This window comes from Emys orbicularis, chromosome 1 (assembly GCF_028017835.1).
Source record: "Emys orbicularis isolate rEmyOrb1 chromosome 1, rEmyOrb1.hap1, whole genome shotgun sequence".
In the NCBI taxonomy this organism is placed as follows: Eukaryota; Metazoa; Chordata; order Testudines; family Emydidae; genus Emys; species Emys orbicularis.
In genome coordinates, this window is record NC_088683.1 from 4129496 (window position 1) to 4142555 (window position 13060).

General features: G+C 49.0%; 1 protein-coding gene across 1 annotated transcript; it reads left to right on the forward strand.

Moving 5' to 3' along the window:
* Positions 1 to 350: 350 nt before the first annotated feature.
* GCC1 (GRIP and coiled-coil domain containing 1) lies at positions 351 to 6203 on the forward strand. The gene is made up of 3 exons (XM_065412510.1): positions 351 to 413; positions 1704 to 2789; positions 4459 to 6203. The coding sequence occupies exons 2-3, from the start codon at positions 1743 to 1745 to the stop codon at positions 5761 to 5763; spliced, it is 2352 nt and encodes a 783-aa protein (XP_065268582.1). The 5' UTR covers positions 351 to 413; positions 1704 to 1742; the 3' UTR covers positions 5764 to 6203.
* Positions 6204 to 13060: the final 6857 nt, after the last annotated feature.

The window sequence follows — 13060 nt, forward strand, 5'->3', positions numbered from 1 at the left end:
AGCTCTGCAGCTAACCAAGAGGCCCCGCCCCCAAACGAATAGGCCCCGCCCCTGCCTCCAGGAGTGCGCACTAGGTCCCGCCGCGGCCTGTCTGCGGGCCGCGGAGTGAGAGTTTATTGCTTATTGCAATCAGCACATGCGCAGTGAGAGACAGCGGTGGAAAGACCGGAGCGCGCGCTCGCGCATTTACAGTCGAACGGGGCCAACAGGCGCATGTGCGTCGACTGTTGGAAGGGAGCCACGGGGATTCGCGCATGAGCAGCAAGCGTCGGCTGGTGACCAGCGTCCTACGCGCACGCGCTTTGGAAGGAAGCGGTGCGGAACGCGCAGGCGCGAGGGCTGAGACCTATGGGATACGCGCATGCGTGGTGAAGGTCGGACGGACTCCGGCGGAGCCGGAGGTGGAGATCCGGGTGAGGAGAAACGCCCTTGCTGGGGCGTGAGGCGGCCCCGGGGTCCTACGGCCAGGGAGTGGCTGGGGCAGCTGCGGGGCTCCCCCCGCCCATGGCTGGACCCCAGCCGCCCCCCTGTGAGGCCGGGGCGGGGACCCGCGCGGTGGGGGGCGAGGCCCTGGCGGGTCTGAGTCGCCCTCCGCCCTCGGGGTGTGCGCCGCTCCCAGGCCCCGCAGCCCCAGGCCGGCGTGTGGGCGGCAGCCTGCAGTCCTGGCCTACGGGGCGGGCCTGGCCTCCGTCTCCCTCTTCTCCAAGGCACTTCACAGGCCCCACAGCCCCTCTGAGAGGTGGGTGTTAGCCCCTTTTACAGATGGGTAAAGTAAGGCACAGAGAGAGGGGGTTCACAGGCCCCACAGCCCCTCTGAGAGGTGGGTGTTAGCCCCTTTTACAGATGGGTAAAGTAAGGCACAGAGAGAGGGGGTTCACAGGCCCCGAGCCCCTCTGAGAGGTGGGTGTTAGCCCCCTTTTACAGATGGGTAAAGTAAGGCACCGAGAGAGGGGGTTCACAGGCCCCACAGCCCCTCTGAGAGGTGGGTGTTAGCCCCCTTTTACAGATGGGTAAAGTAAGGCACCGAGAGAGGGGGTTCACAGGCCCCACAGCCCCTCTGAGAGGTGGGTGTTAGCCCCTTTTACAGATGGGTAAAGTAAGGCACAGAGAGAGGGGGTTCACAGGCCCCACAGCCCCTCTGAGAGGTGGGTGTTAGCCCCCTTTTACAGATGGGTAAAGTAAGGCACAGAGAGAGGGGGGGAGGGATTTTGCCGTGGAGTCAGTGACAAAACTGGGGTTACTCAGGAGTCACTGAAGTTCCCAGTCCTGTAATTAGTCTGCGCCTTTTCCTGAGGATAGTTCTCTGGCGTTCAGAATCTTCTGATGTGTGTGCTTGCTCCTCAGACTATCATTAGGTCCTGGGCTACTGCTCTACAGATTTGTTAGCCCATGAGCTCTATGTGGCCGGAGTGAAGTCAGCATTGTGGGGAGGGATAGCTCAGTGGTTTGAGCATTGGCCTGCTAAACCCAGGGTTGTGAGTTCAATCCTTGAGGGGGCCATTTAGGGAACTGGGGTAAAAATCTGTCTGGGGATTGGTCCTGAGCAGGGGGTTGAACTAGATGACCTCCTGAGTTCCCTTCCAACCCTGATATTCTATAATTCTATACTTTGCCTCATACAGTAGCCTGCACTCATCTGTTTTAAGACTTGCTAAGGCTATTTATGTAGCCTTCACTCATGTTTTTTCTCCCTCTCCTTTCAGGTTGCATGAGCAGCAAAGTTGAACAGCCGCTGAGGAGTCATGGAGAAGTTTGGCATGAACTTTGGAGGTGGTCCTAGTAAAAAAGATCTTCTGGAGACTATTGAATCTCAGAAGAAACAGCTTCTTCAGTACCAGACTCGCTTGAAGGATGTTGTTAGAGCCTACAAGAGCTTGCTCAAGGAAAAGGAAGCCTTGGAAGCTAGCTTAAAAGTGTTGTCCGTGTCCCATGAGACAGACGTTGGCCTGAGCGGAGCTCACCTTGAAGACGTTGCCAGCTCCAATGTTTCCTTTGCTGACTCTGCTGATGACAGGAGTTCTGTTCATAGTGAAGACAGCGTGGGGACAGCTACAAGTGTGGACACTGCTGCCAGCTTGACCAGTGCCAAGGGTGAACTGGGGACCGAAGATGAGAGAACCACAGCTGGGTCTTCCCTTCTGAAATCGGAGGAGGCGAGTGGATCAGAGAGTGGCGTCAGCACTGGCAGTGGGGATGTGCCAGCCGCTGCTAATGAGGCTGACAAAAGGGTGCTCCAGCTGAAGACTCAGCTGGCCACCTTGACCAGCTCCCTGGCTACAGTCACCCAAGAGAAATCCCGCATGGAAGCCTCATACCTAGCAGACAAGAAAAAAATGAAGCAGGACCTGGATGAGGCCAGTAAAAAGGCTGAGGAAGAGAGAAGCAAGTTGGAGGCAGAGATGAAGTGTGTCCAGGAGCAGCTGGCAGAGACCAAAGCTCGTCTAATCACACAGCAACATGACCGGGCCCAGGAGCAGAGTGACCATGCCGTTATGCTGCGGGAGCTACAGAAGCTGCTGCAAAGTGAGAGGACCTTGCGCCAGGATGTGGAGCTAAAGCTGGAGGAGACCAGGGAAGCGCTGGCTGGAAGGGTGTACGTGGCTGACCGTGTGGAAGAGTCTGAACTGCAGACCAAGCAGCTGAGCAGGGTGGTGGAGGAGCTGAAGAGAGAACTGCAGGCTATGCAGGAAGAGAACAGCAAGCCAGACCCCCGGCTGCAGGAGCTGCAGGAGGAGATGGCCAGCCTCAAGAGTCACTTTCAAGCACAGCTGCTGCAAGAGATGAGAAAGGTAATTCTCTGTTTGTACACCAGGGTGCACTAGCCAACATCTTGTATAGGAAGAAAGCAGTAGTGAGTACACAGAGATTTGTAGTGAGTTTGGGTTGACATAAATCCTGCATCTTCATAAATAAGAGATTTAAAAAAAAATCTACTGTTCCACTAGAAGGAATAACTTCTTAATAAGGATACAAACTGCCATGCTTCAGGGCAAAAGTCAACCACTAACCAATGGGAGTAGGAAGAAACTTCTTTTATGAACAGGTATGCCATAATTCTCCATTATAGAGTTTCTTACACCACCTTGTGAATCATGTTATCCTGGCCACTGTCCAAGACCAGATACTGGAGTGGATAGAACACTTCTGAGCCATTGGGGCAGTTCCTATGATTGTACCTTTGTAAAACTTTTCAAGATCCTGCAGTGCAAGAGCAGTGTTAATTGAAATTATTAGAGAAATAATTTTAATGTAGTGTTTTGTAAATCAACAGACCTCTCTATCAATGGATGCTAACGTAAATAACTCAGTAAGATAAAGTGAAATGAGAAGGGCTTTTAACCCTTCAGCTTCAGGGGCTGAGCTGGTCACCAGCTGGGGTCATGAAAAAATCTTTCCTCTTTTCTTGCTGCTGTGCTGCATGCACAGTGAGATGCATTTTGACAGTTTCACACCTTCCTTGGCAGCCAGATATCCGACTACAAGGACCATTGTCTGTTCCATTGAGAAAGATCTTATGCTGCCATTCGCAATTGCTCCTCAGTGTTGGTGGGAGCAACGTGAAACTGATGTGTCTTGTGCCGTCCTTGTAAGTTTCATGGTATTCCGGGGGAAGCTCTGCTGTTGAGGCCCTTTGTGATCACTGTTTGTAACGTTTGCGGGGCGGGTACAACAGGGCAAAGGCCTCTCATGTGCAGGTGGGGAGAGAGAAGGGCAGAAACCAGGGATATGGAGGAAGAGAGCGATGAGTAGGTGAACCCATATTAAAGAGGGGATAGAAATCATCTCCAGTAATTGGATTTGCTGCTAAAAGAATTCCAGAATAAAATCTCCAACTCCTCCTGTTAACATTCCAGAATTCTTTCTTCCCCTCTGGATTTGGAAGTGTCTAGAAAATTCCTTCCACCAGATAACACATGGGCGTTAATTTCATTTTATCTCTGGTCTCGCACTCCTCTGTGGTCTTGTCCTTGGAAAATGGCCTCTAACAAGAGGATTTCCCAAGGGAGTCTGACCAGTGGAGAAGATTACTTGAATTTGGCTATGATACTAGCTCCGCAAGATGCTGCAGTTGTACCCAGTGCAGTTGCGACTACTGCATCCTTTAGATTACACACAGGTTTTGAGAAATTCCATATGAAAAACAGGGCCTTAAGAGATCCAGTGCTGGCATGCCTCTCATCGCCAGTGCCGGTGTTGCATAGCAGCACTTCTTGCCTGAGAATGGGGAATGCAAATAGAAAATTGTTTCTTGTTTCATTTGATCCTTTGTTTATTTATCCTTTAAATGTGGGCCAGACTAGCTGTGTAATGGCCCAGACTTGATTGTGAGAGAGGAAGGATGGCCCGGTGGCTAGGGTGCTAGCCTGGGATTCAGGAGACCGAGGTTAATTCCCGCCACAAATTTCTAGTATGAAACAAAACAGAAGTGTAACCTGTCTGTGCTCCTTTTGTTTCCAGACTACACAGGCAGAAGAGCAGCTCCGTCAGCATGCCCAGATGGAGGAGCGCCGAGTGGCCAGCTTGGAGAGCCAGGTCTCTGAGGTGTCAGAGCTGCTTGGCACTTACGAAAAAGCCAAACAAAAAGACCAAATGACCATTCAGAAACTAAAGGACCGCATTGTGCAGTTAGACCTGGAAAACAAGACTCTGGCCATCGCTGCTTCCAGCCGATCCCCAATGGACATTCACATTGAGGAAGCCAGCCTGGATGTTAATGTTCTGAAAGACAAAATGGAGAAGCTGAAGAAGCTGCTGCAGATGGCAGCCAAGAAGAGTCAGCCTGCCTTGGACATAGAGAAACTCTGTGAGCTGGAGCTGCCAAAGGGCACTGAGGCTGGGGATGGGGAGAAGGCTACTGCTCTGTATTACCAACAAGAGCTGAAGCAACTGAAGGAGGAATTTGAAAGGTACAAGATGAGAGCACAAGTGGTCCTCAAGAACAAGTCAGCCAAAGATGGCAACCTGGCCAAAGAGCTAGAGGATACCCAGGAACAGCTGGCTGAGCTGAAGGAGAAATACGTTGCACTTCGGCTCTCCTGTGAGGAGATGGAAAAGCAACACAAGCAAGAAATGGAAGCCAAGAAGCAAGAGGTATCCCACCTGCAGCAGGTCCACAGACAGGACCTAGAGAAATGCCAGCTGGATTACAGGGAAAGGGCACTAAAGCTGGAGGAAGAGATGCACAAGCAGCGGGACAGAGCACTGGCTGTGCTGTCTGAAAAGGACCAAGAGCTGGAGCAGTTGAGGTCTCTAGCCATACCTTATGGGCTTCAAGGATCCAAAAACTACCTAGCATCAGGGAGTGACATTAGCGGTGATGATTTCATGGGTGCAATCTCTTCTGAGAACCTCACCCAGGCTCTGCATCTTACTGCCACCAATGAACCCACTTTCTTTCTGTATGCAGAGCAGCTGGCCCGGAAAGAGGTAGAAATTGTAGCCTTAAGGAAGCAGAAGCACAAACTGGAGAAGGAAGTTCACCAGCTCCAGGAGAGACTTTTGGTTGAGGAAGAGAAGCATAGGGAAGAGGTATCCACCCTTCAAGACCATATCCAGAAGAACTTAAGGGATAAGAGCAGAGAGGGAGCCAACCTGGAATATCTTAAGAACATTGTCTATCGGTTCTTGACCTTACCGGACTCACTGGGCCGTCAGCAGACTCTAACTGCCATATTGACTATACTGCACTTCAGTCCAGAGGAGAAGCAGGTTATTATGAGACATTCAGCCAACAGCAGTTGGTGGCTTTCTGGGAAGAGATGAGAACCCGGGTCCTGCTCATAACTACTTTACTTCTATGGTGACATGTTCCTGTTTTCTAACTGTACGAGAAGAACTAACCATCCTTCCCAGGACCTCTGCACTTAATTATTTGTGTCTATCATGTGTCAAGGGCATGGGAGCCTTCAGCAGAATACTGAGCTTTTAGACTAGTGCAATTAGCACTAGGCCAAAAAACAAATTGTCATCTCAGTAATTCCACTAGGACCACAACTTTCTATGCCACAAGAATTCACTCGGGGTGAAGACTTCATAAAAGGAGGTTCCCCACTGATGAGATCAGTATTTTTTTTAATCAAATGTTCCTTATTTTTAACCTGTCAAGTGTAGAGGGGAGAAAACTTACTAAGTTAGGTCACTTGCTTGGGTCTTAAAACTCCAAATGGGCTCATGGCCTAAAAATAAAAGGAAAAGTACTTAACAGACTGGGCAACACTATGATTTAATCCGTTACCATTTAAAAGAACCCTGAAAACCAGGGAGAGATGAGTCTTAATGACCAGCTACTATCCAGATATTAAAAAGTTCCTCAGAGACTTCCTGAAGGCTGCTAGTGAGTATTTGTAACAGCCAAATTTACACGAGAGAGCAGAATAGCTCCTCGGATTGCCTGGAACAGTGCTAGACGTTGGAGAGAGCTAAATTCTATTGGAGTAAAAGTACACCTAAAAAAATTTCTTACTTCAGATTGGGAATTTTCCACGTACAAACCATGCACTTATTAAGCATGAGGGTAGGAGGAGAAGCAGAAGGTGGGGGGGGGGGGAGAGGCATTGCTTTGCCAAGTATTGGAACCAAGGGGCTGAGTAATGGCTCCATGCCATTTCTAAAACAAAAAGGACAAAGTACCCGTCTCATCAAGTTAGATCTGAGTTTTCTAACCTTCTTGGGCAAAGGGGAATCAAGTGTTAAATGTGTTAGATCCCAGGAAGGTGGTGATGAAAGCCTGGGATTGCAATGGCGAGCTGACCTCCAGCAACCATGTTAGGCTTTATGGGGCTTGTCCACCATCCCGGATATTCTTACACCTAGCCGTTTGTTCAGAATTTTTGAGGGGGGAGCACAACTATTGAAGAAGTTGTTTTTCCGACACCCTTCACTGCTTCTTCCAGTCTGTTGAGCAGAGAGAGCCCAATAGCTTACTGGGGAAATATGGTTTGCAGTAAAGTACCTGTGTGTGTGTGTGAGGGCTTGGCCCACTGTCACTTTAATCCAGAGGTTCTGCCAAAACGTCTCCAGGATTAAATGAGATTAGCAGACAGAGGTCTGAAATGGTTTGAAATACATTCTTTGGTGGACCACTGCAAATATAGCATTGGAAACAGTAGCATTACTATTCTTTCTGGCTGGGCCCAGGAGCCCTTTGGCAAGACTGATGGCTGCTACACCGCCCAATGTAAGGCTTTGACTCACCTGAGAGACAGCAGCACTACTCATTTCAGGATGGGCTGCAGGACTGGCCTCTAACACAAGCCAGGCAGGGAAGGGGTTGGGCAGAAGATCAGGCTGGGGGTTCTGAGTATTGGAGTCTGCTGGCTGGGTGAGAAGGGTAGTCTGACGCGAAGTGTATTGGTACCATTGCTTCCTCATGTACGTCTCTGCACCTTCTGATCCCATTTGTGTTATGTAACATGCACCAGCCTAGAGCTGCAACACCGCCAAGGGGGCTGGGTCCTGGTCTATCCTGTCTGGAAAACACGTGTCTTTCTGGATTGCCATGGAAGGTGGAGTCTGAGTGTGCAGAACCCCTGCTTTCCATGGTGCATATCCAGTGGGAATGTGACCCTGTCCTTTTTCCTTGCCTGAGTGTGCTGCAGAGCCTGCGCTATTGAAAGGGACTTCCTTGGCTCTCACTTGGGAGTAAGGGACAACTGCCCCGTGGCTGGCCTGGTTAGGAAGTAGAAGCCTCTTCACATGCAAGTCCCACGCTGTCAAGCCTGTATTTCTCTGTGCTGAACTAACAGGGGAGCAGATTGCCCTAACCCCTCTCTCTCCCCACCCCCAGCAATGGATACCGATGTGACAGGCGTGAGAGTAGACAGGACTCGAGCTTTCAACAATTTCCTTTCCTTTTCCTGTGGGTAACTTTGCCTTTCTGGGGAGAAAGCATAGAGGCTGTCTGGGTACCCAAATGTATGACGCTAACCCTTTCCTTTCCATAGTGCATTGGCACACCCAGACCACAAGGCGTCTAGTCTGTGTTTGTAACACGGCTAAAATTATAGCTTCCCTTCCCATCATTCAGCTTTGAATGTAACCATTGATGTCCTTGTATAGGTATATCAAAGCCTGTCTCAGTTTACACACAGACCTGGTGTATAATTATTGGCCTCAAATGCTGCATCATTAAACTGAGTTTTGATCAGGGTACACAAGGATCAGTCCGGAGAGTCAGGGATTTGGGGCCTGTTCCCAGATCGACATTGGGATCAGACTCTCCTATCTCACAGGAGCTTTTGTAAAGCACTTGGACATCCTCCGCAGAGGCTGTGAGAGTGTAAAACGCTGGCTTGGTTATAAACTCCCAACAAGCTGGCCCTGAGGTGCCAGGGCTCTGTGGCACTCTGGAGGCTCTGTGGCAGCCTCATTTAAATTTAAAAATGGAGGATTTTAACAATTTAAATACAAAAATGATGAATCTATTTAGTAACTCCGCACCTGCAAAACTGTGAGGGGGGAGTTTGGGCCTGTGATAATCACACTTGCTGGATCTTTTGCTAACATGCTCAACAGTCAAATAGGATTGATGTTTAAACTACCATTCATTTTGGCATCACCAGCACCACATTGAAACGAATGGGGCAGTTCGCACCTTTCAGAGCCGCTGTTGGAGGCTGCTTGCAGACTCTGGAACCCAGCCCTTTACTGGTTACACTCAGTTCAGATTTTCAGGGTTTTCTCACCCAAGTGGGCAAGACATTTTTTTGTTTTTAATGACTGCTGAGATTCTGGCGCCCAGTTCTGCAGTCACAGAACAGAGAGGGGCCTGTTTGTAAGCACATACATTTGACCTTGTTTTAAGCTTCCTTCCTGGCACTTTGTCGTGTGGTGTTCCTGCTGGGTTTCCATTCCACTGGTGAGCCCTGGAACTGGGACAGGAAATAGATGGTTTCATTTAATCAGCTGGAGTTGTGTTGCTCTGCAGCCTTGGAGGAGACTTCTTTCCTTGGCAGTACTGCAGGGATGTGGTGCTGAGTATCTAGGCAGTCGTGCTTGCCCTTGCAGGTTGGCAGCATGCTGCAAAGTCGAAGGAGGAGCAGCCCTTAATGCTTCCAGGCTACAGTTGCCAAGTGGACGCAATTGCGTCAGCATGACACACGTGCTGTTTGCTCGGGTGCTGAAGAAGGACATGTTCTTTGCTCAGCTAGCGCTCCTAGGCACTTGCGTTGGAATCGGCACAATGCTGCATTGGGATCTTCCTCGAGGAAGTGACTCTGACCAGGTCCTTGAGTTATGCAGGGCTTTCCAGCTGCAGTCGGATGGGAGCAGTGTCTCAGCAAAGATTTCTTGGGAGAAAAAGCTTTCTGAGTGACAGCAGTAACTAAGGTGTGGGGAAGTTATGGAGAGCATGAGCAGTGACATGTAATAGCCTCCTGTACATCGTGTTTTAGCCTTTCAAAGTGCTGTGCGAGCAGCCCCTCTCCTCCATGATGATCGGTGTTGATAAATTGTATAGTCAATTGCTTGACCACACTTTGGTTTATTTCGTTTGAAATATACTCGAGACCAAATGATCGACATCAGTCGGGTTTATTAATGAGATACAGGAAAAAGTTTCTAGACCATACCAGTCTCCAAAGAGCAGTCACACGAAGCGATGGAACTTTCATCTTATGCAGAAGTTGCGTTCCTCAAGTTACAGGTTTCGCCTGCTATTATTCCATTTCTTTACGCGACACTAAAATCCAACCCATCCGTTTGTTCCAGTTCCCTAACTTCTTGTTCTGTTCCTTCCTTAGCTTTGTTCTGGATGTTAGCATTCCACGTACTGATCCATGAAGGTCCTTCCCTAGCTTGTACCATGACAGAGAACGAATGTGTCTTAATTTTGACAAGTTTCCTATCAGCTTGTGCCAAATGCTGACTTCAGCAAATGCAAGGTATTATGCAATCCTTAGCATAAGTGAACAGGATTATGGTACAAACCAGATTAGGTTCTATCACTATTACATTATTGGTGCTTTGTGTGTGTATAATATACACACACACATTAACACCATATACAGTATGTATATATGGTGCAGATAATACATATTATTAATATGATATATATTTGTATGCTAACCAGCATATATTAGTCAACATCGGGCTGGCCGGTGAATAACAGATGCTGGCAGACTGCCATTGTGGTGATCCCTTTGCCAACCACAAAGGGAAGCACCCTGACTGGGTGATGCATAAGGGTCTCTCCATTCCATTCCAGAAACTGACTTAAATGGAAAACCTCAGTCCTCAGCTGCCATTTGCTCCCCCAGCAAACTCACAGAAGAAACAAAAACTCCACAGGCAGATTCTGTGCCTGCTGGAAACCTTGGAAAGGGACCGAAAAACCAAGGAGTAAACACTTCATTAGATGGTGCCAGGAGAAGAGGGGCTGGATACCTACACTTCATTGGATGTCGGGCTGCTGGGAACATAAGCAGAAAGGATGGGGCCTGAGTGAGTTTCTTCAATGAAGTGTGGGGTCAGACTTTTGCTATTGTGTTGAAGTCTAGTGGAGTCGCTCCAGGTTACTAGCAGTGTAACGGGGAAGAGAATTCAGCCTTGTGCGTCTCACCTCTCTAAGGCCTGGTCTACACTGGGGCGGGGAGAGGGGGGGGGGAATCGATCTAAGTTATGCAACTTCAGCTACGTGAATAATGTAGCTGAGGTCGACATACTTAGATCGACTTACCGTGGTGTCTTCCCTGTGCTGAGTCGACTGCCGCTCCCCCATCGACGCCGCCTGCGCCTCTTGCGGCGGTGGAGTACAGGAGTCGACGAGAGAGTGCTCGGGGGTTGATTTATCGCGTCTAGACAAGACGCGATAAATCGACCCCCGCTGGATCGATCGCTGCCCGCTGGTCCGGCATGTAGTAGACCTACCCTAAGAAGTGCAGGTAGTTTACTGCTATGGACCCTGCTGAGAGGTCTAAAGGAGGAGTCTGCTTCCCCTAGTCTCCGTGGTCCCACTTTGGCCAACCTTCCGTTGAGTAGCGCCTTTGAAACCAATGGGACTATTCATAAAGTAAGGTTCCACTCAGCATGTCGGGCAGAATAAGGCCCAGAGTTAGAATGGGCGAGGGGGGGTCTCCAGGCTGGTAATTTTACTGCTCTGGCTGCCACTGACCAGAGCCGTTCTGAGCGTTACTGAGCTTACTCCTCCGGGTGTGTTTCCACAGACTGCTAGGAGATGGGCCATGTTTTGCCTCTGCCTGGTGCTTCGATACCACGCTGGGAGGGGTTGCAAGTGCTTTGGAGGATAGGAGTAGAACTCAAAATGATCTGGAGAAATGGTCTGAAGTAAATAGGATGAAATTCAATAAGGACAAATGCAAAGTGCTCCACTTAGGAAGGAACAATCAGTTGCCCACCTACAAAGTGGGAAATGACTGCCTAGGAAGGAGTACTGCGGAAAGGGATCTAGAATCAACAGTGTAACGTTGCAAAAAAAGCAAACCTTCTGGGATGTATTAGCAGGAGTGTTATAAGCAAGACACAAGAAGTAATTCTTCCGCTCTACTTCACACTTATATGTCCTCACCTGGAGTGTTGTGTCCAGTTCTGGGCGCCACATTTCAGGAAAGATGTGGACAAATTGGAGAAAGTCCAGAGAAGAGCGACAAAAATGATTGAAGGTCTAGAAAACATGACCTATGAGGAGAGATTGAAAAAATTGGGTTTGTTTAGTCTGGAAAAGAGAAGGCTGAGAGAGGACATAAGTTTTCAAGTACATAAAAGATTGCTACAAGGAGGAGGAGGGAGAAAAAATTTTGTTCTTAACCTCTGAGGATAGGACAAGAAGCAATGGGCTTAAATTGCAGCAAGGGTGGTTTAGGTTGGATGTTAGGAAAAACTTCCTAATGGTCAAGGTGGTTAAGCATTGGAATAAATTGCCTAGGGAGGTTGTGGAATCTCCGTCATTGGAGATGTTTAAGAGCAGGTTAGACAAACACCTGTCGAGGATGATCTGGATTAGGGGTTCTCAAACGGGGTCAGGACCCTTCAGGGGGTTGCGAGGTTATTACATGGGGGGTCATGAGCTGTGAGCCTCCACCCCAAACCCCGCTTTGCCTCCAGCATTTATAATGATGTTAAATACATAAAAAGGTGTTTTTAATTTATAAGGGGATAACACTGAGGCTTGCTACATGAAAGGGGTCACCGGTACAAAAGTTTGAGAACCACTGGTCTAGATAATACTTAGTCCTGCCATGAGTGCAGGGGACTGGACTAGATGACCTCTTGAGGTCCCTTCCAGTCCTATGATCCTTTGGAAAGGACTGGAGAATAAGAGACTGAATGGTGGTTCCTCTACTCCGTCCTTGTACGTGATGGCAGGACTGACTTGATCATCCCAAGACCGTGCCTGAAAGATCACTGCTCTAGCCTAGAAAATCTGGAGGGATGGGGATTCTACATCCACTGGTGGCAGCTTATTCCAGGGCTGTCGCTGAGCTTTTCCCGGTCACTGTTCCGGGTACAAGGCTTGGTCCTTGAAGCTTTGGTGACTAGTACTCATGGCCCCTGTGTGCCAGCCCCTGCTAGTCAGCTGTGCAGGCTCGGATCTGTGGTGGAACAAGGGCCGCTCTCAGAATCACACGAGCAAGCAGCCAGCGCTCACAGATCAGACAGAATCGAAGCTAAAATGCTTCCTGGCTCTGCAACGGTGCAAACCGCTCCGAGTTTGAATTGATCTAAACTCAGAAGTTTCAACTTACTGACTTGAAATGTTCATAACTTTAACACTCTGTAACTGATTTTCTTCAATCTTGGCTTACTTGGGTTTTTAAGTCAAAATATGTCTGACAGTGTGAGCTGCAGCATACGGAGCATGCGGGTGTGTGAGAAGTGTGTGTTATATAGGGTGTTAACAGACAGTTTGGTGTAATGAGGCCATGTGTTGAAATGTAAGCAAAAGGGAGTAGCAGAGTTGAGTAGGTTGAGTCTTCTGCCTTCAGTGCTGTCCCCGACTTCATAATCTTGTTGCTGGGTGAATGGCATCTTGTTGCATGGACTTGCTGTGTAGAGTCAAGGGAGCTGCCAGGACTCAGCTATGTCTGAGAAGCAACAGGTTACC

Excerpts from the sequence above, each read along its gene's own strand:
- GCC1 (XM_065412510.1), top strand. The coding sequence starts at position 1,743 with ATGGAGAAGTTTGGCATGAACTTTGGAGGTGGTCCTAGTAAAAAAGAT. Across the intron at positions 2,790-4,458 it reads TGCTGCAAGAGATGAGAAAG|ACTACACAGGCAGAAGAGCA; the intron begins GTAATTCTCTGT and ends TTTTGTTTCCAG.